The 26,855-nt window shown below is 44.0% G+C and overlaps 1 protein-coding gene across 5 annotated transcripts in view; it reads left to right on the top strand.

Annotated features, from left to right (window-relative positions):
• Positions 1-26,855, top strand: part of CACNA2D3 (calcium voltage-gated channel auxiliary subunit alpha2delta 3) — an 860,192-nt gene that overhangs the window by 685,518 nt on the left and 147,819 nt on the right. For all 5 annotated transcript variants that reach the window (XM_058726526.1, XM_058726525.1, XM_058726524.1 and 2 more), the window contains 9 exons: positions 904-975; positions 1,233-1,294; positions 2,656-2,723; positions 6,909-6,954; positions 7,113-7,210; positions 9,305-9,398; positions 12,366-12,461; positions 18,415-18,536; positions 21,171-21,251. In XM_058726526.1, coding sequence (XP_058582509.1) covers positions 904-975; positions 1,233-1,294; positions 2,656-2,723; positions 6,909-6,954; positions 7,113-7,210; positions 9,305-9,398; positions 12,366-12,461; positions 18,415-18,536; positions 21,171-21,251 — 739 coding nt within the window. The remainder of the gene's footprint in view (positions 1-903; positions 976-1,232; positions 1,295-2,655; positions 2,724-6,908; positions 6,955-7,112; positions 7,211-9,304; positions 9,399-12,365; positions 12,462-18,414; positions 18,537-21,170; positions 21,252-26,855) is intronic.

The following is a 26,855-nucleotide window of genomic DNA, read 5'->3' as shown; positions in this document are numbered from 1 at the left end:
TAGGTTGCTTGCAAACATTACAGTTTTCTATCGGCCAGATCTTAGTCAAGCTCCTCAGAGGAGAGAAGAGGGGAAAGAATTAAAAAATAAAAAAAATAAAAAAAAACCAAGCACAAGGCCAGGAAAGAGTCTCTCCTGACAGGCTGTGGCATGTTAGCATCTGCTCCTGTTCCATTAAATGGCATACCCTTCGTCTCCCATTGGTGCCCATGTCTTTCATCACTGTGTCTGCTGTCCTTCTGTGAACCCACAGAAGGGCCACACATAATTAGAAGAGGTCAGCCAGGGGCGGGAGGAGAGCATGAGGCTCACTGTCCCTAGATGGGACCTCCAGAACTCAGATACCGGGTTGCCCTGTCACTGCCCGTGAACCGTAAGCGAGACCATTAACTGGCTCAGATTTCTCCGAGAGCATTTGAAGATGCTTCGTGCCATAGAAAGCGAATCGCTGTCTTCCAAATGGTTGGCTTAAAAAAATACCATGTAGGAAAATATCTTTAACTTGATTATGTTTTGAAAAACGATTTCTTCATGACAAACTAATACCCTTTTGGAAAACACAACTTGTCCCCAGAGACATTCTTGCCCTCATGAGTGTTTTCGCGGTCGTTGGGGCTCCGTTCTCTGACTCTCAGGCATCGTCCACATAGCCCAGGCTTTTTCACTGGGGCTGCCTCGAGGTTTACACGAGCACCCCAAACTGAAGTCGAAAGTCATTTGACGCTGTTAGCCTCTCTCCCCTGGTATAGTGGCTGTTGGATGTGTACTCTGGAGAAGCCCTGTTCTAGAGCGCGGGTGCTTGGCATGCACCACCAGATGTGCTCCCTAGCTGCAGGACGCAAGATGCCCAGAGGGCATGCAACCTAGGAAAGGACTAATACCAGCTTCCTTCTGTCGTTTCAGTTAAGAAACGCCATGGTGAACCGAAAGACTGGGAAGTTCTCTATGGAGGTGAAGAAGACAGTGGACAAAGGGGTACATTTTTCTCAAACATTCTAGCTGCTTTACTTTAAAACAAACCACTGTGAAAAATTAGCTTTGAAAGCTCTATCTGGAATAAATATCTTTCGCTGAGATCATTTTTCTCTTGTCTTTACTTATCTCAAACAAGATTCATGTAGTACTGTTAACGTGATCATAGCGTGCCCATTTATTTTTATTTATTTCTGAAAACGTCACCTAGCAGACTAACCATGTTTTCTTCTCTCTACGACTTTTTTTTTTCAATCTAGAAACGGGTTTTGGTGATGACAAATGACTACTATTATACAGACATCAAGGGTACCCCTTTCAGGTAGAGCTGACCATAATACATGGACATTCCATCAGATCCATCACTTGTGTTTGTACAAAACCTGCTGACGCTCTCAGAGCTCGTCATCTGAAGATAACCAAACACCCTGCCGAAAGGCTGGAAAGAGTGAGGAAGGGGCTTTTCCCAGGCTGCTTTTGTTTCTGTTTTCCAGAAGGGGGAAGATGGTTCAGGCTCACCTAGGAAGACTCACTCAATTTGTCATGGCTTTGCATCTCATTATCGAGCAAATAAGCTTTGGGGGTTCCAACTAAGGGTGGAGAGACCAGTTCAGAGGGTTACCAGGTTCCTTAACCATCTATCTAACTTGCTGCCCAGTGAGTCCCATTTCACCTTTTATTTCCATGATCAAAAAACAGGCCTTCAAACTAGGAAATAGCATATCCATCCTTACGTGTTGTGCTTCCATTTTAATTTCTCTGAAGTGTACTTCTGTGCTTGTCTACCTTTGAATCCTGTTATTTCTCTGTAACAGTCCTGAAAAATGGCTTTGCCCCATTGCCTGCTTTCAGACATGCATGTGGCATTCTATAGTCTCCTGCTCCTGTGACCTTACTGCTGTAACACTTTTGTAGGAAGTTATTTCAGTGGGGCTGCTTCACATTCCCAAGCTGGTGCCTCCCAGAGCTAAGGAGAGAAAGAATGTACTGACTATAGATTAACCTGAAAAATAAACGATGGCATCGCTGTCATAGACTGCCAGGGATCCCGAGTTTAATTGCAGTTGGAAGCAGAGCAGTCGAGGGAACACGGGACCGCTAAGTGGGTTTGCCAAATGAAGAGACTGTGTTTTCAAAATAGATTCTCTTACTTTAGAAAGGAGCTTAAATCAAGCTCGTGAGAGTGGGAAAAATCTATTAGACCAGGGAGAGGGTTGGGCACAGATGCCCACAATGCAATAATGTGGCCACATGCTAGTGGTAGTGGAAATTTTTATGTTCACCCTTGGAAGGTTCCCTAGTCCTAAGCTCTAGGGTCTGGAAAGACCCATCTGTGGCTGAATGTAGGGCAGGAGTATGTAAGGTAGTGGTGAGGACCAGGGCGTATGGCTCTCTCGAGGGCATCCGAGAGAAGGGCTAGCAGTTTGCCACGCCTCTTTCAAGATGCGCAAGAGCAGCCAATGGCTGCTGGCACTTCCAATCAGAAATTGCTTTGAAGCGGCTGATTGAACCTAAGAAAAACGAACACCAACTATAATCAGTGGGGTTTTGAAAGTAAACTGTTGGAAAAATTGTTTACAGAACATGAAGTGGAAATGTGAAAATGGAAAATAAAAAGTTAACCCACAAGTCTATTCCAGTCAATGCCATGGATTTCAAGGTCTGCTTTGTTTCTCTGCACAGCTTAGGTGTGGCGCTCTCCAGAGGCCATGGGAAATATTTCTTCCGAGGGAATGTAACCATTGAAGAAGGTAAGATGATGCTTTGACCCGTTTTATCTTTTAGGATGGGGGAAAGGCCCCAGACCCAGCCATTGGGTTCACAAAAGATCTTGCTCATCTGTTCAACCCTCTCTCCAATCCCTGGGCATTTGACTCAACTGATTGCTCACTTGACGTGAGCTTGCTTTCTGAACGGTGGGAATCCCCCCACTAGGGGTGGCTTTCTTTATGGTTTCATTTGTTTATATTCTGCTTTAATCCACAAACCTGTTGAGCCAACTCATAGGATCATCCACCAACTATCTTCTTCTCATGCATAAAAAATCACGACCAAGAAAAATACAAAGTAGTGTAAAAATTCAAGCCCAGGAGGAATAAAATGAAAACAATGGTATGCAAGCCTTAGTCTTCTACAGTTGAGCCACAGATTTCATTTGTGCTTCAAGGCAGCCCAGGTCCAAGGGGGAAAATATGATCATTTAAATGATATAGCTAGGTCAGAAAGAATAAGGAGCACCTTTAGATTCCCAGGTCCTCTTGTCTTCATAAAGCATAGGCGTACTCAAACTCCCAATGAACGGTAGCAGTTGTTACAGCCCTTGAAACTTTTAAACCACTGCCACACCCGTACTGCCCTTTACAACAACCCAGTAGCTCAGAGAAGTTGCCTTCCCCAGTATCACCAGTTCACAGGGAGGGGTGAGGCTGAGCTCTGAAAGTCTCCACTCCCCAAGTGGCCCTGAGTGTCACTCACCCAATCTGGGTGTTAGATTTTGCATCTCCACAGAGAAGGAGCAGGACCAGACCAGTGCTCTTTCTGGGCGTCCCCAGAAAGTATGGCGAAGAGCAGGAAGGTTGATTACAAGCCAGTTCTAATTGGTTCGAGCTGCTTACAAGTGCATGTGGTGAACTTCCAGAAGCTGGACGACCTTGGGGCTCTCTCCAATGATGTAGTGGAGAGTGAAGAGATTGGTGATCCCGAGATGCCAAGTTCCATAGCCAGCCTCTGGTCTACTGCCAGCTAGCGTGCATTGTTTTACAGGAGTGAGTCTTTGTCTCACAAGTCATTGTGAGATCTTAAGGACTCGAAAGAAGATTGAAAGCTTTCGTTGTGCCCATTTCAGAGCTAATCAATCATATGGCCTCTTTTCCCAGAGACACATAAGACAGAGCAGACAACTTTGTTACTTGGGCAAGATACTTAAAAGGATGTGTTCTCAGAAATTGCTTTTTTTTAACTTCTAGAATTTTCTGGTTGTATGAGCCATGTGTGGCTCTGTGGATATCACTGTCCATGAAGCCAGAAAATACATGTCTAAACTATCTGAGGTGAAGCTGAGGGAACAGCTCATGGTCAGAACAATAGAGAGAGAGATTATTAATGGGTTATTTGCATCTCATGTGTCCATTTCCTCAGCCAATCCTCAGTACATGGGCCTACCTCTTTCTCTGTCTCTCTGTCTCTCTGTCTCTCTGTCTCTCTCTCTCTCTCTCTCTCTCTCACACACACACACACACACACACACACACACACACAGTTGTTTTGCATTGTCTTTTGGGTCATTTCTTTAGCCATCACCTCTCCCTGTATGTTCCACAGCTGTGAGGCTGAGAGGTCATAGAATTTCAGAGCTAACTGTTATCACCATGCAAGAAATTAGTTTGAACCCAAGCAAGGGGGAGACTATCTGGTTATCCACACAAATGAGGTCAGATCTTGCTTTCTTTGTTGGTTCTCTATAAATAAGAAGGCTTGCAATCCTGCCAACTTGGAGTACCCAAGCCTGAGAAAGCTACTTCCACTTGGGCCAAGTAGTAGAGGGTCCTGATCATAAGGGCCATGGCACAATTATTGTTCTGCTCTGTTCTTGGAGAAGGTAGGAGTTTCTTGGGGATGGCAACCACACTTCTGTGGGATCTTCCATAAGAAATGCTGCCCCACAGAATGTGGGAATTTTCAACATGCTTTCCCATTGTCATATGTTACGAAGGTGGTCAACAGGTAGACATTGCTCAAAATGTAAGGAGTTGCTACTGAGGCTGAAGGTATGGGTTATAGTTCCACTTGCTGAAATTGTTTCTCTTCTGAATCTCCTTGGCATGCATATATATATACATATATGCCATTATATACATACACAGAGAAAGAGAACATAGTAGTTGTTCAATAAATTAGAGCTTATGTCATTATTGTCCATGTTGTCAGTCACCAGTAGATGTGGTTGTGTCAGAAGGACCCAAATCAGAGATGAGCAACTTAGAGAACAATTCAGTTTCCTTGGTGGCCTGGGAACTCATAGAGGAAACAATCAGAACAATCTTCCCATCAGAGACTTATCTATAGGTCCTATGAAATAGAGGCAGAGTGGGCTTTGTGGATGAAGGTTGATGAGAACAGAAACTATAAAAATAGAATTGACATCATTAACCCAATGTTAATGTTGTACTGTTGTACTGGTTATTCCTTCTGCCAGAGCACACACTCCATTATCTACAGGCTCGGTCCCTCACCTCCTTCAGGTTGTTGCTTAAAAGTCACTTTCTCAGTGAAGCCTTCCCTGCCTATCCTACTCAAAATTGGAACTCTTTCTCTTTTACTTCTCATCTCTTGGTGCTGCCTATCCTATTCCACTCTCTTTCATAGCCCTTATCACTAACTGATATGTTATGTCTTTTAATTTTATTCTCTTTCCACCACTAGAAAACAAATACTGTGAGGGCAGTGATTTTGTTTTGTTCACTGGTATAGTCTCAGGGCCTAGAATAGTATCTGGCACAGAGTTGATGCTCAGTACATATATGGAAAGAAGGAAGGAAGGGAGCAGGGGAGGGAGAAAGGGAAGGCAGGATGGATAGATGTATGCATGGCTGCATGGATTGTCCTAGGGACTCATCCCTGCCCCACTTAACCCTCTCCTGGAGTCTATGAGGTAGACTCTGTCATATACATCTTCTGACTAATAGAACTCAAAGAGTTGAAGTGACATCCCCAAGGTCATTCAACCAGTTGGTGTTGGAGCCAGGAAATGACACTTTAGTTCTGTCTGATGATATTCTGTCCAATGTATTCCCTACTTTCTGTAAAATCAGGCAGGGTGGGCAATAGTTAGATCTAGTGTTTGGCTATTTACTTCTACATTTGTATTCGAGGAAGAAGCTGGAATCCTGAGTGCAGTAAGATACTGCTGGCCATTTGGGAAACTCTGACATCCTCAAACAGACTATAAGCATCATCTTGAGTTCCTGAGGTCATCACTCACAAGTGTGTGTCTGCTGATGAGCCTTCAAAATGAACTCACATGAAGATACAATGAAAGAGTTATTTCACAGAGCTAGAGTGATCTGGAGCATTCTGTAAAAACTCCCCAATTCCCTGCAAGCCCCGGTTGTCCCAGCTACCTTTCTGGACTGATGGCACATTTTTACTTAGGATCCTGTAACAACTAGCAACTTTTGCTGGTCAAAAACAGTTGAGTATTGGGGCACCTGGGTGGCTCAGTCGGTTGAACGTACGATGACTCAGGTCATGATCTTGTGGTTCGTGAGTTCGAGCCTTGTGTCAGGCTCTGTGCTAACAGCTCAGAGCCTGGAGCCTGCTTTGGATTCTGTGTCTCCCTCTCTCTCTGCCCCTCCACCGCTCATTCTGTCTCTCTCTCTCTCTCTCAAAAATAAACATTAAAAAAATTAAAAAAAAAACAGTTGAGTATTGACAATTGCATATCATTCAACCTATCATCTCACCCTCACAACCAACCATCAGTTAGAGACTATTATTATTCCTGTTTTGCACAGGAAGAAACCGTCATTTGGAAAAGTAAAGTAACCTGCTAATGTCACGCACGAGTTAAGTGGTCCAGCCCAGCTCCCTGCTCAGGCCGTGCAGGGCTCCAATGCCAGTGTTTCCACCGTCATACTAAACCTGTCCCCCGGAACTCACTGATGTGTCATTTATCTTCATGGAGTTCAGGCTTTCCTGGGACACTCAGCCTGGGAAGGTGGCAGTGGTGGTCTAGGGAGATGGAAGTGGGGAGAGAGATCTGCCTGGTTTCCTTTGTCCAGTGTCCCTTTTCATGGGCAGATATCTTTGGCATTGGTGCCTACCCATCACCACTCAATGGCCCTGTCCTCAAGCATTTAGAGCACATGAAAGCTGAGGGGTGTCCGTGCCCCACGCAGGTGATCCTTACTCATTAACTCCTTCTCCTTGATCTCCAGGCCTGCATGACTTAGAGCACCCTGACGTATCCCTGGCAGATGAATGGTAAGAATTAAACCACCCTTCATCAGCATGGGTATTTGTTGCCATCTTTGATTTCAAATCCTCTATACTCCCTCCCTACCTCTCCTGGTTCAAAGGCAAAGGAAGGCGATGCCACAAATACTCACGTGTTCCTGTTTTGGCCCATGTCATGTTCTCAGGTCCTACTGCAACACTGACCTACACCCGGAGCACCGTCATCTATCTCAGCTAGAAGCCATCAAGCTCTACCTCAAAGGCAAAGAACCTCTGCTCCAATGTGAGTGTGCTGTGTGTGCATGTCACCAGGGTACACAATGAACCGAAAACCGTACTTCCCCTCAGCTTTCAAGGGAAGCTTTGCTCCAGTAGAGATGATCAGTCAAATGTCTGCTTCCTAGAGAAGCAGGAGGAAGAATGTGGGCCACTGGAAACCATGCAGAAACCCCAGTCTCATTCTAGCCTTTTGCACTGGATTTGCCCCCCTACCGGACCATTTAAGTCAAGCACCTGAGTAAGATGGAAACTACCACTAGGAGGGGACTGTGAATATCTGTTCCCTTATTTTACATGAGAAACAAGGGCAAGAAACAGAACTGGCGGCATCTCAGGGCCTACTCGAGGTCTGCTTCCCTCCAGAGTGGAATCATCACGGACACATGTTGCCTCATGAGGTATATGTGCTGTTGCCCCTCCTCTTACCACGGGGCCTCTGAGGGAGCTCAGTGAGTCAGAAATGGCCCGTGGCCAGTGCAGAGGGGGCAGGGAGAGAGCAGCAGGACTGATGCTCACCAAGTACAAGAGCAGCCCCTGGACTGGGGTCTAAGTTAGTTACAGCGACTAGTTTGGGTGAGGAGAGATTTGCCAGCAGTGAGCACAGCACCTGCCCCTACCCCCGACAGGTAGCACTTGTTCATTGATGTGAACGGTTCTTTACCTATATTATTTCCTAGACTAACCACAGCAGCCCTGTGAGAGCTGGAAGGACGTTTATCTAGCTTCTAAAGTGCATCCTCATGGAATGGATTTACTTTTGGGGACATGCTCTAGTAGAGAAAAGATCAGATGGACATCATATAAGCCTATTTTGTTTCATTTTCTTTGACTTTCTGAAGGACATATTTAAAAAACAAAGGGATAGAGATATGTTTTAAAATTTACATCTACCATCCAGCTTAATCAAATCTTAATATTTTGCCCTATTTCCTTCAGGTGCTTTCTAAGGAATGAAACATTACAGATAATGTTGAAGCCCCTGAGTCCCCTGTGTGGTCCCGTTTCCCTCCCAGAAAAAGCTACCCTCCTATATTTGTCACTCCTAGACAATTATACTCTTATATTATCTATATTATTATTACATTATTATATTATACTATTACTATATATAGTAATATATACAGATGTATATATGTGTGCATATATATGTATATACGTATATATAGGTATCCATGAATAGTATGTGCCATTATTTTCATTATTTTATATATTAAAATTTATATGTGGTATATTATATTATCTACAATATAACGTGTGTATTGTTCTATAACTTGTGTTTCACTCGTTGCATTGTTGAGATTTACTTATGTTGATCATTTACCTGTGATGCATTTGTTTGAATTACTATATGGTATCCCAAGACGTAACTATGTCTCACTGTGTCCATTGTCTTTTTGGTGATGAGTTATTTTTAGGTTTTGCTTTTAGAGCAAAGTGCCATTGTCTTGTTGGCCAGCATCAAGGTGAGGACTGGCCGTCTGTAGGTGACAGTTAGCCCCTCTGCAGAGTGATTGGAGGGCTCTGGGATGCCTCTGCTGCACTCATGATATCCCCCTGACTCCTTAGCCTCTTCCACAGAGCCCCAGCAAGATTCCCTCTTTGGATAGGGGTAGGTTTCCTGCTTTAAATTGGAAAAAACAAACAGTCCTACCAGATGGAAGGTGTCACAAAATAGAGGAGTCCCAGGAGTGTTTAGTTATCACATCCCTCTCTCTTCTTACAAACGACTAGGAGCAGGGCCCTGAAGAACCACAGGTAGAGGACAGAAGTGCGGATGGACCGAGCAAACTTTCTAAGACATGCCGGTCTATGGCATCAACTCCTAGATGGGAAGAGAAAGCGGAAAACCGAAGTATGACACACCCGAGACTCTCTGTTTACTATCGTTTCATCCAGATGCTCTGGGGGGCCCTGTATTGCGGGCATATCAGCTGTCAGAACTGACCCATATTTTCAGCCAGTGGGAGGTTAATGCCTAACGCGACACATCACAGGAGAGAGTGGCCTGCAGACACTGCAAATGAGCGCGGCGAGACCTCTCGTGCCCCCGTTTGGGGCCCAGCCACAGCCATCTTCTCAAGTCTGTCCCTCCCAATAGGTGATAAAGAATTGATACAAGAAGTCCTTTTTGATGCCGTGGTGAGCGCTCCCATTGAAGCATATTGGACCAGTCTTGCCCTCAACAAATCTGAGTAAGTGGTTGCACGTGTCCCCCTTTCCTGGCCATTTCCCCACAAGCTGTCCGAAATATGGTTATGGTTTAAAGAACTAAAGTGTTTGGGGAGCTTGGTGTTAAAGTGCTTTAATTTTTCCCAAAGCTCCAAACCACAAGAGCTAGAGCAGATTAGCGGCTCGGGCTTGGGTGGCAAGCTCCCGGGTTTGACATATAATTTGAGCGTTAGTGTTACATGAAATTTGGTGTGCCGGGGTGGGGGGCACTGGCGAGGGAGAGGGAGGCAGAAGGAGCGCTTAGCTTCTTGCCCTGCATGGCCCCCTGTACTTCACAGTCTGGAGGGGACTTGGGATCTGGGCCAGGCCGGGTTATAAGTCGGACGGGGAAGTGAGAGCTCTGTTTCGTGAGGGTGTCAGGATATAACCCTGTGGTTTTCTTTCTGTGGCAGAGGACGCAGGGAGAGGGGGCTGGGCAGTGGTAGCTGTTGTCAAAGTCTTCAGCAGCTTATCAATGTTATTATTATTTTACTAATTGAAGTAGGTTATTAAAGATTGAAAATAGAAAGAAAAAGCATTCCTTTTTCCTTATACCTTCATGTCAGACATTATTTAGTTCTCTCTCCTTTTTTGTTCTTCGTTAGCTCCATTCATTCATTTACCTTGCCTTTTGTAAACCCTCTTCTCTATCCTATCATTCATTCTGTTCTCATTGTCATTCCTTTATCATTCGTTCATCCATGCATCACCGATTGCATATCTGTTGTGTGCCAGGCGCTGGACTAGGTGTTGGTGAAATGGAGCAACTCGATCAAACACAGTCCTTGCCATCATGGTACCTGTGGTGTGTAGCATCCCAGATTATTAAGAATTTGATAACTGCTTTGAAAGAAGTGTAAGGATGTGCAGATTGTGACAAGACCTAGAGTGGAGATGAAAGACAGAAGGCCTTTCTGAGCAGAAACTAGTTCAAGGGTTAGGGAGCATTCTAAGGAAAATGGAACAACGTGTGCAAATGTCCTGAGGTACAATAGTATTTGACACATTTGAGGAATTTAAAGAAGGCCAATGGAACTGAAATATAGAAAGTAGGCTCGAAGATGTTGGCAGATGAGGGTGCAGAGGGGCTAGATGGCTCAGGACCTTGGGAGTCAGGTGAAGGATTTCGGCTACTATACTACAAGTGTTGGAAAGCCACTGAATGATTTTAAGAACATTTTAAGATGTTAAGAAGGACATGATCATATTTGCATTTTTAAAGAATATCCTCCTCCTGCTATGTGAAGAATAGTTTAATGGGATAAGAGCAATAAGAAAGGCTTCTACAGCATTCCAAGGGATTTGCCACTCAGACCAAGGCAGTGGCTGTGGCACAGAGAGGAAAGATCCACTTGTGGCATGCTTCAGAACCACCACCACTGCCGCCGCCGAGGATTTGATGGTCCACTGAGTGAAGGGAGGGAGACTGAGCTCTCAAGGGTCATTCTCAGATTTACAACACGAATGCCTGTATAGATAGTGGTACCATTTCCTAGGACAGAAGACAATGAAAGAAGAATTGGTTTGGAACTGAACGTGTCCATAGTGCTTTTCTAGATGTTTTAAGCTTAAGTCTCCCAAGTAGACAGTTTAATACAGGAGTCTGGAGCCCCAAAGAGAGATCACCATTCTCATTATACTTGGAAGTGTCCTTAGACTGCTTACTAACATGGTTCCTGTTCCCTAGGAGGTTGGGAAAGAGTCAAAACCTTTCCAGTGATTGCTTTCTCTGGTGGATGTGGAAATGTTTCTTTTAAGCTCTCATGAAACTCAAAATCCCGTGCAAAGATTGCTGGTTCACTCCTAACACATGCTAAAGATTTCCAAAATGGTAGCTTTGCTTTGTAGTCCACATCTGTAACTGATTGGGCAGCCTGGCTTTCCAATTTGGGTAGGCTGCAAGCAGAAACAAATGCATAGTGTTGGTTTTTATTCACCCCTTAAATACTTAAAGGTAGTACCAGCCACTTTGACTACCATCAAAGATCAAGTAACCAAATTATCTTATATTGAAGATGACATGGATAGTGCTTCGCATCAAATGGCTACTATCATTGAGGGAAGGGAAGCAAACTCAAGAAACAGTATTCTCTTCATACTTTTATCACAGAATTAAATTATGTATCTGTGGAGAAAGACCACTCGCTTTTTGTGAAAGAGGTAGGCATTGCGAAAATCCTTAGCACGCTCAAACGTATACAATATTTGCCTTGAAAGTTGAAAAAAAATTCCTTCAGTGGATTTTAAAATAAGTTTCCTTTGCCAAGGCCATTCTTAGGGGTCCTATGTGTGGTATCCTGCAGGGATTTAAAGAAGCCATTTCTTTAATCATCTCTGGGGATGGTGGTAAGAAGAAGGCCTGTGCTCTGGCAGAAGTTACAAGTCAGTGACTTCAAACAGCATAGAATTCAGGTCCTAGACATTTCCAGGCTGCAGGTCGCTGCAGACTTGACCCAGTGGCCCAGCTGGTACTTTCACTGATGGCAGATTCCACTAATGGTTTCAGGACCAAGAATGGACTTGGTAGATCAATGCAAAGTTCCCTGTGATGATTTTCTTCCTCTCCATAAAGCCGTTCCCATTCCTGTCTGCTCTTCTGACTTTGCACTCAGAACCCTGAGATAAAGATGTACCTATTTAGTGTGGGGGTGCATTTGTTCATGGTGCTTTGGAGTTCTCAGAACTCAATGGAGTTCTTAGTTTTTCTTGCGAGAATTACCAAAAATGCTTTTGTAAGGGGTGAGTTTGCATTCCGTGCTTGGTGCGGGTGTGCATATGTGTGTGTGTGTGTGTGTGTGTGTGTGTGTGTGTGTTTCTATAATTTCTTTTAAAATTTCAGGTTTTATGAAAAACTGCTTTTTCATAAAGCAGTCCATGAGTCTTAAAATGCAAAAGCCATTCTCTCCTTACTGTCTGGATGCAACCTCCTGTTGTCTGCTGCTGTGTTTCAGGAACTCTGACAAGGGCGTGGAGGTTGCCTTCCTCGGCACTCGTACGGGCCTCTCGAGGATCAACCTGTTTGTTGGGGCTGAGCAGCTCACCAATCAGTAAGTAGGAAGACTCCCCTGCAGGGGCCCAGGGAGCTCCTGAAATGGGAAATTCAAGGGATGCTTAAGCTTCTCGGTTCTACCAGCAGTAGAAACAAAATTCAGGCCACCCCAGGCATGCTGACATGGTTCCTCTCTGTTCTACCGCGGAGGCCCCGGCGTGTGTGCTCGCCTGCCTGTTGGCCTTTCCGCAACCCTTTCTTCTTCATGCTTGCTGGCTTCCGCCCACTGTCCTGGAGTCCTCTCCCGCGCTGGTGAGTCACCGCAGAATCTGGCGACCCAGGGGTTGCTGGGGGAGCGGCCAGAAGGAGGACTCCTGATGGATGGCTCCAGGGCATTCAGCTGCTCCGCAGCTCTGTGGAGGGATTCCTGCCTGTCCAAGAATCAGGGTTTCAAGTCTGTTGTTTATTTGTTTGTGTGCACTTTAATAAACCTCGGTGCCTCTGCACTGTGCCTAAGGGCCTGCAGAGCCCCACACCCAGGAGTGGGCAGTCCAGTGGGACACGGGTTGGACAGTGTTTCCTTGTGTTGCCAAACAGACCCAGATGGGCAATGGGGAGAGCGTCCAGTACCCAGATGTCCTTGAAATCACTGCGCAGCCTCTGTATCTTCAGAGAGCAACAGGGTCTTAACTCTTCAAACTGGTGTTGAACCAGAGCTAGTGTGGGCCTGGGAAGTCCTTTCTGGCCCGATTACTGTTTCTCAGTTTGTTTGTTTGCTTGCTTGTTTTTTTCTCTGAAGTAAGAGGCATTATTAGGCGAGGGACAAATGGAGTCCGAGATTCAGACAGTTTGCCAAGTGCGTGTGAGGAGGGTTCAGACGTTACTGTGGGCCCTCAGACACCCTGATGTACGGATACCTGGGGGTGAATGACACGGCCACAGGCTGACCACCAATCTGAAAGGGGGCAACCCCACAGAGACCTGAGGAGGGGACACTCCTGTCCCAGCAAGCCCCGGTCAGCAGCGTTCTTGCCTCTTAGGTGAGGCCCTGTCCCAACCATATGATCTTATAACACCAAGTCTGGTAAGTGGGAAATCAATAGATTTTTAGATGGTTCATGAACTGGCCCATTTGAGGACTCTTTCTCAGCATCTCAAATTTGTCATTTAGGAAGTTGACTACAGTTGTGACTTGATTGTTCCAAGCCCTCTTCAGCCCTTTAGCCCTGCACAATTGTCTTTCCGGAGGGCAAGTTCCTAGAAGGACTAGAAATTACAAGATACACATCACCTTCTCCTTCTGGAACCTAGAGAGAGGCAGAAGGAGATGTAGGCACTGACTTTCTCCTGCTCAAGAGGAAGGCTGTTGTTTGTATTGAGATAAAACAGACAAACCAGAAGAACAATCACAACAACAAGACAATGCACCTTGCTAGTCTGTCCTGTAGGTCACACTCAGGATTGCTGGGATGAGGGTCTGGCCCATCCCACTGGTTGCCTTTGCTCTGTGTCCCTGGAAAGTGGCAGTGATGATCTCCCTGGGTTCTTGTGAGGATCAAAAAAATCGTGGATGTAAAACCAGTTTGAGAAGCTAAAAATATCTGCAAGTAAGGGTTAGCTCTGTTCCCTGTGACACTACTGTGACCCAGAGTGAGTAGACACTGGCTATCTGGATGATTCTTCGGTCTTCAAGAAACTCATGCCATTGACTCATATAGAACTCAGAACCTTGAGTTCTATCTTTTTTAATGTTTTTTATTTATTTTTGAGAGAGAGAGCATGTGGGGGAGGGGCAGAGAGAGAGAGAGAGAGAGAGAGAGAGAGAGACAGAGGATCCAAAGCAGGCTCTGTGCTGACAGCAGAGAGCCTGATGAACCTGTGAGATAATGACCTAAGCCAAAGTCAGACACTTAACTGATAAAGCCACCTAGGCACTCCAAAAGTTCCATTGTCTTAGGGTCTTGTACCTGCCGACCCTGTCCAAGAAGACGGCATTTGTTAAGGTCCAACTGTCCAGATATACTCTTGGATAGGGCTAGAAAGCTTTTCGAATTTCTGTTTTTAAATAAGGCATACCGAGAAAAGTGCCAAGCTGTCGGGAGAGTGCTAGAGAATATAAAGTCCCTGCCGCAGAACTAACTGATACTAGCATCAGCCTGCTACACTGAGGTGCCACCTCCTGTCACCACCATCTGTTTTGGAAGCACGTGGATTCTAGTCCAAGGGCTCTGTCCCTGCCTCTGCACCCGTTAATGTCAGCAGTGAATCTTGTGCATTCCATGTGGCCTCTTGGAACACCTGTAGCACACAAAGGCAGTCTAAGCGATGACCGCTTCACAGCTTCCATGTGACCCACAGAGAACAAAAGAAGCTCCCGAGATTTAAAAATCCCATATACTTGATGGAGCCATTTTCAGTTTACATACTGTATACATAACTCTGATAGAATCGCAGTGAGTATAAGTTTATAGATGAGTAAATGGGGTTCAGAGATTCAGTGATTGACCCAAGTAATTCACCCAAGGTCATTCGTCTGCGCCTAAAACCTAGACTGGTCTCACACAACACCACAACAGCCCCTAGTATCTATAGGTAGGCTTTCATCTTACCTAGAAAGATCTATCTTCCTGAAGAACATTTTCAGAGATTCTGTAGAACCAACTCTCTCCTTCTACTTCCTTCTGAATCACCACTTGGTAGTTATCAGGGACCTACAGGGTTTCCTGGCAACCAGACCCTCTCGTGTGAACACCAAAGCCAATGGAGATCATGCCCTGCAGGCTCCTGCTCGCTGCCCTGGTGCCAGCGTGGTCTGGTCCTGGGCAGCAGCCACTGGGCACTCAGTAATGCCGTGTTCCAAGCCTGTCGCCTGCCTTCCTCAAATGTCTCCATCAGTCTAAGTGAAAACCACCTCACACCTCCTAACCAAGCTATTGGCCTCACCTTCCAGGACTGGAAAGGGGCCCCCGGTACCATTAACTGCTGCATGAGAAGGGCACCTTCCTCCCCGTAGTTATATGCATCCCACCACCAAATAGGAATGCCACAAGTGAAAATGCTTGGTTGTGCCATGGCCCAGTGTGGAATACAGCTGTTCATCCCACCGAGGACTAGATAGCAGAGTCTCCTTCACACACCTATCGCAGTCAGGTTTATGAAAAATCTCGTGTCTGATGGGGGGAAAAAAAAGCAAAAGGTCACATTTCAATATTTGTGAGTCCTATTGATTTTAGGATCAGGAAACATTACCACTGAATATATCGGTGCCAGGAGGAGCTTGTCTGTGACCTCAAGCCTGGAACTCCCTACGCCCAGCACTGAATAACTCAGAGGTCCATGCATCATCAGTTGGCCTTTTGAATGACAGCAGAGAGCCTTTACATAGGAACGTGGCCATACTGATGTGGCAATTTGAAAGAATTGAGAAATACTGTTTAGAAAAGTTTCAGCAAATTGCTTTTAATACTTGAGGAGCTCTTATCTGAATATGAGATTTGATTTATCATGTGATCATTAAGCACACGCTGAGTGCCTGATGAGTGCCAGGCCCTGGAAATGTCAAGAAAAATAATGTCTCTGCCCTTAGAGAGGAATTAGAACATACTAGTGTAAGTTAGAAGGAGGTGTATTTCTATGCTGAGAACTTCAAGGGTGGCCTCCAATGGCACGGGCTTCCTCTAGGAGGTAGCTTTGCATCTTAGAAAGAGATCAAGAGATCAGTGCCTGGCCATACCCTAAAACTACAGAATGCTTTCCTGAGTTAGAAGACAATTCAAGTAGTTTCTAATAACCCAACTTGTTACAACTTAGCATATAAATTCAACCCTGCTATAACAATGGAGAATATTTGAGTATTTCTCTCCATGGTCTGTGTGATCCAACTTCACACTGCAAACTGATGGATAGAACATGGTGCCATTTCTGGTTCAATCAGTGGCCTTTTCCCTGCATACACATTGTCCCCTGATTGCTGTCCTTTCCATCCCTTGATTGCTCTCCCTTCCTGCAAGATCTCTGAAGACTGTGGACTAGCCAGGCAGTCATTTCCTCCCCCGAGTTATACTGTCTCAGCCAAGATGAGGCACTTGGGAGAGTAAACATGAGTCTTTGGAGATAAGTGAAGCAAACAAACATTTCACTGGAACTTGAGGATGTGTAAGTCTCTGTGAAGGGAGCCAAAATGGGAACCAAAGCTTCTTTCCTCAGAGACTTCAGGAGGTTTGGGACGGGGACATGACAGAGCAGGTAAGACCAAGGAAGGAGAAGGCCGTGTGAGAGACCAAGGCTGTGGGGCAGGAACTTGCTAATGTCTCTGTGGATTTGTGTGGTGGGTGGGATTTGAGGCACACTGTGAAGGGAATATGATTTTGAAAGGAAGAAACGGGGAAGAGAGTGCGGGTAGGCCTCAGGAGAGAGAGAAGCACTGTGGGCAGTGGGCGCAGGAGGCTGGGCAAGGTAAGGGATTTACAGACAGCTGGAGCAGTCCTGTTGGCTGGAGAGCAGGTGGTGGAGGGAGGGAGGGAGCAAGGATATCCACAGGGCCCACTGCTACCTCTGTTATACTTTTTCTCAGAAGAGTGAAATCTACTTAATTTGATCTTTCCAAGGGTATGTGATCGTGTATGGATTGTAAGGCAAGACAGCTTTCTGACTACCCTTTCTTTGGTCTTGTGATACGATTTCTGGAGGCTTTGCTTGCTTGCGTTAGATGCTAAGATGATTCGTTCACTGGACATACTAGGAAAAATTATTTCACCCACAGACAGTCTGACTGCTGGAGTTCTACAGGGTAATTCTGAGCCATCTGGGGTGCATGATGCTACACAGATTCTCTCTGCACTGAGAAAGCCAACACTGTTTTCACCTGACAAAGGTGGTTGGGACATACCCACATCCGGCTTCTCCTTTCTGAGTGGTGACATGATCCTTCTCCTCCCCCACCTCCTCCATCCTCCTCCCTGTCCCCCTCTTTCTTCTTCCTTTCCAGTTTTATTGAGAAATAATTGGCGTATAATTGTATACGTTTCAGACGTACAGCATGATGATTTGGTTTACATATATTGTGAAATGATTACTGCAGTAGGTTTACTTCACATCTCTCTTCTCATACAGATACAATAAAAAGAAAAGAATAAAAATTCTCCTGGTGATGAGAACCCTTAGGAAATATTCTCTTCACAGCTTGATTGTAGGTCACACGGCAGTGTTAGCTGTAGTCCCCAGGTTGTCTTATAACCTTCTTGTCATTCCCCATCCCCCAACCCCTGCCCCTTGTAACCACAAATCTGATCTCTTTTTTTTGAGTTTGGTGGTTTTTTGGTTTTTGCTTGTTTGTCTTTGTTTCTTTGTTTTTAGCTTCCACATGTGAGATCCTACAGTGTTTGTCTTTTTCTGTCTGACTTATTTCCCTTAGCTTAATGCTTTCAAGTTCCACCCATATTGTGGCCAATGGTAGGATTTTCTCATTGTTGTGGCTGAATAATATTCCATTGTGTGGAATGTGTGGTATATATGCCACCATTTCTTTATCCATTCATTCTTTGATAGACACTCAGGTTGTTTCCATATCTCGGCTGTTGTAAATAATGCTGCAGTGAATGGAAAATATCTTTTTGAGTTAGGGTTTTTGTTTCCATTGTATATATTCCCAGTAGAATTGCTGGATCAGATGGTAGTCTTATTTTTAATTTTTTGAGGAACCGCCATATTGTTTTCCATGGTGGCTGGCTGTACCAATTTACGAAGTGCACCAGCGTTCTCTTTTTTCCAGACCCTCACCAACATTTGTTATCTCTTGTCTTCTTGGTGATAGCCATCCTAACATGTGTGAAGTGATATCTCATTTTGGTTTTGATTTGCATTTCCCTAATGACGAGTGATGCTGAGCATCTTTTCATGTTCCTGTTGGCCATTTGTATATCTTCTTTGGAAAAATGAAAAGGTACGTTGCTCACTTTTTAATTGGATTATTTGTGGTTTTTTGACATGTTCTTATTCCTTTCCATTTCCAGGGATTTTCTGAAAGCTGGAGACAAGGAGAACATTTTTAACGCAGACCATTTCCCTCTCTGGTACCGAAGAGCTGCGGAGCAGATTCCAGGGAGCTTCGTCTACTCCATCCCGTTCAGCACAGGTGGGGGTCCTTGTTAGAGTTGGGACTCTGTCTGTCTGGTCCTGCTGGCCCGGGCATTGCATGCAGAGTGTAGTGGGGGCCATCTGAATGCTGGAGGGAGCCAAGTTCTGTCTTGAGGACCAATGCTGAATATTGGCCCAGCACTGAACCATTGACCTGTTTCATAAATACAATGGCCCCAAGTAAAATGAAGCTTTTGCTTAACTGAAGTGTGAAAAGAGCATTTCACAAAGCAGGACTGGTACTTTTTACTGTGTGGAATTTGAATACAAACATCTCAGTAGATTTTTTTTTAATGTTATCATGGCCCCACTTGGAGAAAATTCATGCAGACATAACATCCTTTGCCAGAACTTTCAGTGAATCACATCACTTTGGAGGCCCACAGTCCCCCCATCAGAAACTAAATTGATTCAAATCAACATGCAGGAGTGAGAGCTGATATTTTTGTGTAGACTTGTGATCTCCTGACAGAGGGCTGCGGTGACCCAGGAAAAGCGCATAACCTGTGATTTTTCTAGTCCTAAGATTTTATATTATAAAAAAACTAAGGTTGCCTCCCTCCAAAAAAGAACTGAAACACCATCTTATTTCAACCATGTTTAGAAGCAAAACACACTGAACATACTTTTCGATTGTCCTTGGCTTTTTCTTGTCTCACGCAGCTGATAGTTTTTGGTGCTCATTTTGTGGAAGGCTCTGACTGACTGTGCCTTGTAGCAACTTCAGAGATGAATAAGACCTAGTTCTATAAACTTGGATTGCTTTAGACAGTTCAGTCTATACTTATGTTTTATATTAGAGCCACCATATTAGTCTTTTTCAAGCATTCTGAAATTAGCCCTAGTGGCGGTTTTCTGGTGCTTAGTGTCAAAGCCCCTTCCTTGGTTCTTAGCACTTGCTCATTTCCATGAATGAAAACGTCTTCAGAAAGAGTGCTTTCAAAATTTGCAGAAGACACGTTGGCAAGAGTTATCTAATAACCAGTTGCATGGACTCGTTAGGAAGAGAGTCTCTCATTCATGAAGATATTCAAGGAAAGGCCAAATGTTACTGTAGAAATTCCCTGAGCAGGTAGAATTTTAGAGGAGATTATTAATTAGTTTCCTTCCAGGAAAAACTGAAATTCTTGGAGTCTGTACTCCTTTGCACCCATGGCCACACACACGTGTGTTCTCAGATACAAATGTCCAGGTGACTAAGACTCTTTCTTTATGTTTGTTTGTATGACACTTTATTGCTGAAAATACCAACTGAGAGAACAGTGAACTTTCTCATTCTGCTGCAAACCTGTCAACGTCTTCTCTTATCATGCAATCTCATGCTCCTTTCTTTGTCTTGGTATTCTAAGAAAAAAAAAGAAAAAAAAGAACTTAGCTTGCTAGATTTGGACTGGAAGCAAGCATGAAGTTCTTCTTTTCCGGCAGGGTGGATTTTGCTCAAAACTGGACAAAGAAAAGGAGCAGTCAGAAAAAAGAGCAATCCCCAAAGTGTTCTGTGTGTGTGTGCTTATGAATGATGGCCCCTTGTATGGGTTTCTTCTTTTACTCTTCACCATTTTCCCTACAGAGACTTATGTCTGCGAAAAACAAATTCTGCCTAATTGAGGCTGTTGTAGAATTGGTTTTTGGCAAGCGGGCTTGTCAAAGGAATTTACCTTGTTCGCGATAAAGTTAAGGATGACTTCACATCTTAGGAGATTTCATTCTTCCTTTTGGTTCGGAGAATGTAACATCACCAAGTACAAGTGTTATGATGAAGCTGTCTTATTGTTTCTACCATGTGTTGATTACCTGCACATATTGGAAAACAAGCTGGTTTTTATTACTGCTTAGGCTTGAGCCAGGAGAAGGTTCTCAGTTGCTTCAGTCATAAGCGTATTCAAATTCAGGTCTGCCCTCTCCATTTCCCAGTTCATATTGGATTCCATTCATGGAACACCTTTTATAAGGCAAGCATTGTGCTAACAATTATCAACCAAGGAGGGGAGGCGGTTGAAACCTGTGCTCAGGGTCTTTTAATTTATGGATATTGGAGCCATTGTTAGTAATTGAAAATGTCTTCATACTAATGCCTTATTGTTACCACATTAATAAGAGTTTGGAGTAAGGATTGAATTCCAAGTCTATCCCTGATTGGAATGGTTTTGCTAAGAAAAACTGGTTTTGAAATTAGAATTTTATAAATCAGTAAAGTTGTAATGAACAAACCAAAACTAAAGTTCCCAACTTGTAAAACAGTTTCAAAACTTTATCTCATGTAGCTCTCCACAGCCGTATTTAGAGAGGCAGTGTAAATATGATCACTAACACAAGTAAACACTGTAATTAGTAACCACAAATCACAAGAGAAATGTGGTCCCTCCAGTGGTGCTTAATAATTTTGATGTGAAGAGGCCGGATACCCCCCTCCCCCGCCCCCAGTGTGGCAGTCATAACTCAGTGCACTGATTCCTTCAGCTGACAGGACTGTCTACGCAGCACCTGTGGCCTAACAGAATTGGCCAACTCTGAGTCTGGGAACCATGCACTAACACAATCTGCAGAATTGGTGGCCATGGGCCAGTATGATTACTCTCTTAACCTTGCCACACAACCATCTCCATTTTTGTTGTGATAGTTTTTCTTCTTTCAGGAATAGTCAACAAAAGCAATGTGGTGACAGCGAGTACCTCCATCCAGCTCCTCGATGAACGGAAATCTCCTGTGGTAGCAGGTAAAGGATGGATTTCAGTCAATTAATAGAAATAAGCATGGCATCCATTTATCTGGCCAATGAACTGCTTCTGTGCAGCATGTTTATTCTTCACAAAATAAGTTTTGAAAGGAACCAAAAGCTAACACGTACTTCTTCCTTAGCTTGGTGTTATCTTCACCAATTCAGGATTATGACTGGTTGTGTTTGTTGTGACAACAGAAATCTTTCCCAGTACTCTTATGCTCAAACTAGTAAGAAATTGTTGGTGCGTGCAGAGGAGAATTTCTTGAAAGTTGGCAGTGTGCTCATTTAAAGTAAGCTCCATATCTCCCACTGCTACATCATTAGGATAACAGTGGGCATACTAGGCAATTGTGGGTTTGTTTTAGGCACACACGAGCCGAAATGTGCCTTCTCTGGAGAGCCTGAGATTTTTACCTCTCTCATCCTGCTGAGGAATTGAAGTTAGATGTATCTGTAGGTGCCGGGTTTGGGACCAGGTGAACGCCAAACCATTTCATGATGGAGGGTCTTAAATTGTCAAAGAAACCCTGGCTCTGGATTTTGCCATCTCTCTCACTCTCAAGAATGTCGGCAGACATCTGTGGCCAGCGATGGGCTTTCATTGGTGGTGTTTGGCCTAAAGGGCTAGAAACTGCCACAGGTGCTCCTCTGGGGACAGCTGCTGACAAAAATGGAGTCTACAAGCTTGTCTGGCATGTCGTCTATTTCTGACATTGTCGTATCCATTGGCGGAGGGTGGATGAGACCCTCCAAATTCCATCCTGATATTGGCTAGGTTTACCAAAGGGAGTTGTTCTGCTTCCAGATAACCTCTCTCAGTAAGTTGTACTGTAGGGGGACTTTGAACATCAACTGCTGTGTCTGTACACAGTGAATATTTGTGGGAAGGATTGCAAATGGAGCAGATAGTTTTGAGTGTGGTTGTTCTCTGGCTGGAAAACACCAGGCTTCTTTCCCCACTTTATTTCTGACTTAGTCTATGTGTCATCATTGTATTAGCAGGGATTGAAAGACCTGGGGGCAATTTCCCTGGTTATTCCTGGCTTTTTGGATATGGCAAGGAAGACTGTCTTATGTATCTGACCTGTAGATCATCTTGAACTAGGCAGACCTGTAACTAATCAGCCAGGAGATAAGGGCTCTGAGGATTCACAGCTTCTGTCTTTAAATTTTGTCACTTAGTATCTCACGTTCCTTGAAGAAAGTAGGAGACAGGATCATGTAACTTAGCAGGGTTTATTTTTGCTCAAAGGAAGTCAGCCTTCCTTACCTCTAGGGTGACCCAGCCAGCTAGTTCTGGAGGCATGTTATCTCCCTGAAACAGGGCCACGTGCAGCAGCTGTCAAAGATGTGGCCTGACCAAAGCGACTGTCCAACTGTTTGGAAGTTTCTTAAAACCTTTTCATGGGGTGCCTGGGTGGCTCAGTTGGTTAAGCATCTGACTTTGGCTCCGGTCATGATCGTGGTCTGTGAGTTTGAGCCTCGCATCGGGCTCCGTGCTGTCAGCTCAGAGCCTGGAGCCTGGTTCAGATTCTGTGTCTCCCTCTCTCTCTGCCTTTCCCCCACTCATACTCTGTTTCTCTCTGTCTCTCAAAAATGAATAAATGTTAAAAAAAATTAAAAAAATAAAAAACCTTTTCCTTAGCTTTCTCATTCAGTCATCATGAGGGATGCTCTGTGTCAGCCCTAAGGTGGTGGTGCCCATCCCAGCCACTTTTGTCTAAGCTTGCAAACTAAGCTCAAATGTTTCCAAATGCCTATTGTTTTGTAAATGTCTGTTTGGCTCAGTATGGATGAAATGTGGACTCAGCCTGGGTACTGTGTATCCAGTCTGGAGAAGAACATGAGTTTTCCAAAATGGTTCATTTGTCTATGCTGGTCTACTGTTGAGTTACACAGATGGCCAGAGAACACAGGCAGCTCACAAGACACGGTTTGTCCAGCTGTGAGTGGGTGGAAGAGACGTCCTCCTGTTTACTGCTACTCAGTGTGTGTCACCTGGTCCCTGTCTTCACAAGATAATTACAGAGCAAGACGAAGAAGCAAGGTTATTGAAGGAGCTGTATTTAGTACTTACCTTTTAAAACTGGTAGTTATTAACCTTCTTTTTAAAAGTGTGTTTGGTAGGTGTAAGATAAAACAGATTTGCTCAGTTTGATCTTGAAGGCTGCCATGGAGGAGGCACCATGAAGGCAATGACCTCAAGAGGACCTTTCTGTCACCAAAAGCAGAGTGGCCTCCTCAGCACTTCCCACAGATTGCATTGACTCTGACTCACCCATCCTGTCACTGTGTGATTAGTTTCGGTAACTTTCTTCTGTGTGTTTTCCTCAAATTAAGTAGACATTGTTTACTACTCTAAAGTAAAAAAAGGTCATTTTAATTGGGGAAGAAGCCTTGTTTTGGCAAGTTAGGATGAATATGTGAGCAAGCCTGCTTCCCCACCAGTGTGCCTCCAACTGCAGATGGAATACGGCCAACTGGCAGTAATTTGGGGTCTCAATGAAATCCTTGTGTTCAATTGAAAAGTATATGGAAGGAAAGGTGTACAACTTTGCAAATGATTATCAAGGATACCTTTGAAAGGCCAGCTCTCAAGCCTGTTCGGGTGTTCTCATGTTCACTGGCTCTCAGTGTCTGGTTGGGACAGAAAGAGTTTCTTGTTTTGTTTTGTTTTTGCTTTATTCTCTTTCTTTCTTTCTTTTGTCTTGTTTTCTTTTTTAAACAAAAACATTTAGATACTCATCTGTCAATGACATCTTTGCAGAAAGGGCAGTCAAACTGGGAAGGATTCCATTTCTACGTCAGCCTGGTGCATAAATGGGCCCCATCCATCTTTTTGGCCCATGACATTGCTTACAGTCCTTCTCTGGAGGGATCTGCCAGCTTTCCAGCTGCCACTAGTGTGCTGAATTTTCTTACTTGCTTTCCCACTGCAAAGGAAGAAATGGTAGGACTTTCTCTTTGGCTTACCAAGTCTCTCCAGAGCCCTGGAGCCTCCTGTGTATGACAAACCTCTCCTCCATTTTTCTGTTCTTATTAGCAATGCAAACCTTGGACTGTAAAGTCCACATAGGTTTGTCACTCACTCTGTAACTTACTAAATATGTGGTCTTGGGTCTCCGAAGGTCTATCTCAAATAACATTGGGATCATTACCTCTTTCACCTTACTCTGGCTTGATTTGGGGGTAAAATGAGAAAACAAAATACTGGACTATGAAGAAGTATAAAAATGCTAGAATTCGGGGGAACCTATTTTTACCTTCAAGCTTATTCATTCATTCACTCATTTATTCACTGAGTATTTCCTGACCTCCTTCCTTTACCAAGCACTCTAGATATACATGAATAAGATCCAGGCTCCATAATGACATTCTCTTCTTCCCTCCAAACACATGTAAAATAGCAGTTATTTTTAAAGCCATTTCCACACAGGACAGGTGAAGAGAAAAGCTGGATAATTACCTAGAAGGTCCTGGAAGTAAAAAACTTTGTTCTTTTCACCTCAGAACAGAACCCCTGTTCTGAAGTATAGTAGATTAATCCTCAATAAGAATTCTATAAATTGAGTTGAACTTGTAGAAAACTGTTTTGCCCTCATTTTGTTATTACTGACTTGAGTTCCATAAATTACTTAGATCATGGTGTTAATTCCCTACGCTGTTCTTCGTGGGACACTGGGCCATATCGGCCAACAGTCACAGGCACCGATTCTACCATTAGAGGATGGAAAAGACATAGAGAAAGAAACGCACAGAGGGAAGAATTGAGCCATCAGGGAAGGTGTAACTATGCAGGGAACTTCTTCCCTCCTTGGACAGTTTGTCTGATCCCCTCCACTCCCCATTGTCCTTCTGGACTCTGACAATACACAGTACATAATCTCAGTTTTTCTAAATAAGTTCAGGATTGGGGCTTTTTAAATAACAGAAAATAAATTCTGATTTTTTTTTTTTGCATTTGCTTTAAAATGTAAATTTTAGCACAACAAACTCTAAAACCTCTTCTACAAATGTGCCAGTTTGATTTCTTAAATGAAATGAAAAACCTCTCCAAAGGCAAGGACTGTCCCAATTACCTTTTTATCCCCAGCGCTGAGCACAAAGGAGGTTGACATGTGGTAAATGTGTCAAAACAGTAGATGAATCAAGGAAAATGGGCTTCATTTTCATCTGCTCTGTGTAGGTCCATAAGTTTACGAGTTTTACCATCCACATGACGGGAACACAGTATTTGACTGAAACTCTAAGAGAAGTAGGCAGCAGCTAAGACTCCAATCCATGCCCTGGTGATATGATGCAGACCATGATGGATATTTTAAGAAATAGAAAAACTGTGTAGTACTCCATCCTAATGGCAGCTGTGCTGGCCTAGTAGTTAATCTCTATGTCAGTAAATGTCTTTTCTGAGGTCTGAGCATTAAAGTGATGTTTATAATAGCCAATCTGATCATCAACATGAAGAAAAATAGATTAGAGACCACAGAGGCATTGTTTTCCTACAGAAACAGTTTTTAAAACAGATTTCAAGTGTAAAATTGGATTATTTTTAGTAAATAAATGAGTGGGAGCAGGGCTCTGACCTCCTGGTCTGCTTCTCTGCAAGAAACACAGGTCATGTTAAATTCATTCATTGGGGGAAATTTGAAAATGTGGGTTATGTGATCTAATTTGCATAATTCTAGACAGTATAATAAGGGGAATGCTTGATATTAGGACAGATGATCTCATTTTAACCAGCTAATTAGGAAAGAGATGAAATTCCCATTGACCACTAGCTATTGTCAGGTATATGATATTTAAACTGCACGGACTATTTCATATGTACTCTTCATTAGAACTGGATGAATAATGTTGGCAAAATGTTATAGGCAGATACTTAGTTTAACAACATTCCTTTGATGGGATTTCACATATTTGATATAAATGAGTTATCTAGTGTGGCAGGAATTGAGTCAAGTCTGCGTAGATAAGCCTCTAGTTTGTCAGATCTGAGCAAAGGGAGTGTTTTATCTCGGCAGACATTTAGTACTTACTGATTAAACCAGTAGTTCTCAACCAGGGGCACTTCCCTCACACCCACGGGGCAGTTGATTGCATGCAGAGATATTTTTGTCACAACTGGCTAAAGGGGGGTGCTACCAGCCTCTAGTGGGTCCAGGTCAGGAATGCTGCTATGTATCCTCTGAGGCTCATGACAGCCCCTCCAAACAACAAGGAATTATCTGGTCCAAAATGTCAGGAGGGGAGAGATTGAGAAATGACAGGCAAACGTCAACTTTTAGTGCTTTCAAATTCACTGCTTTCCCTCTTGGGCTCCTTTATAAATGATTCTGTTTTATTTTTTTATTGTGTAATTAAATTATTCAGTAAATGTGTGTCTAGCATCTGCCGTGTATGTTTTGCTGGGGATACAGCTGTGAACAGCCACCCTAGACATCACTGTGGAGTGTATTGAGGGATTGTTGGTTGATACGATAGGAGGGCACTGTCGGCATGCCGTACCCGGAGGCCGGGGGACAGCTGCCCGAGGAAGAATCCTTCCACCCAGATGCCATGGCACTCCCTGAAGACACTGAGACAAACCAAGTTGCTGCC

Source organism: Neofelis nebulosa, chromosome 4 (assembly GCF_028018385.1).
Source record: "Neofelis nebulosa isolate mNeoNeb1 chromosome 4, mNeoNeb1.pri, whole genome shotgun sequence".
NCBI lineage: Eukaryota > Metazoa > Chordata > Mammalia > Carnivora > Felidae > Neofelis > Neofelis nebulosa.
This window is presented reverse-complemented; position numbering and strand designations above follow the sequence as displayed.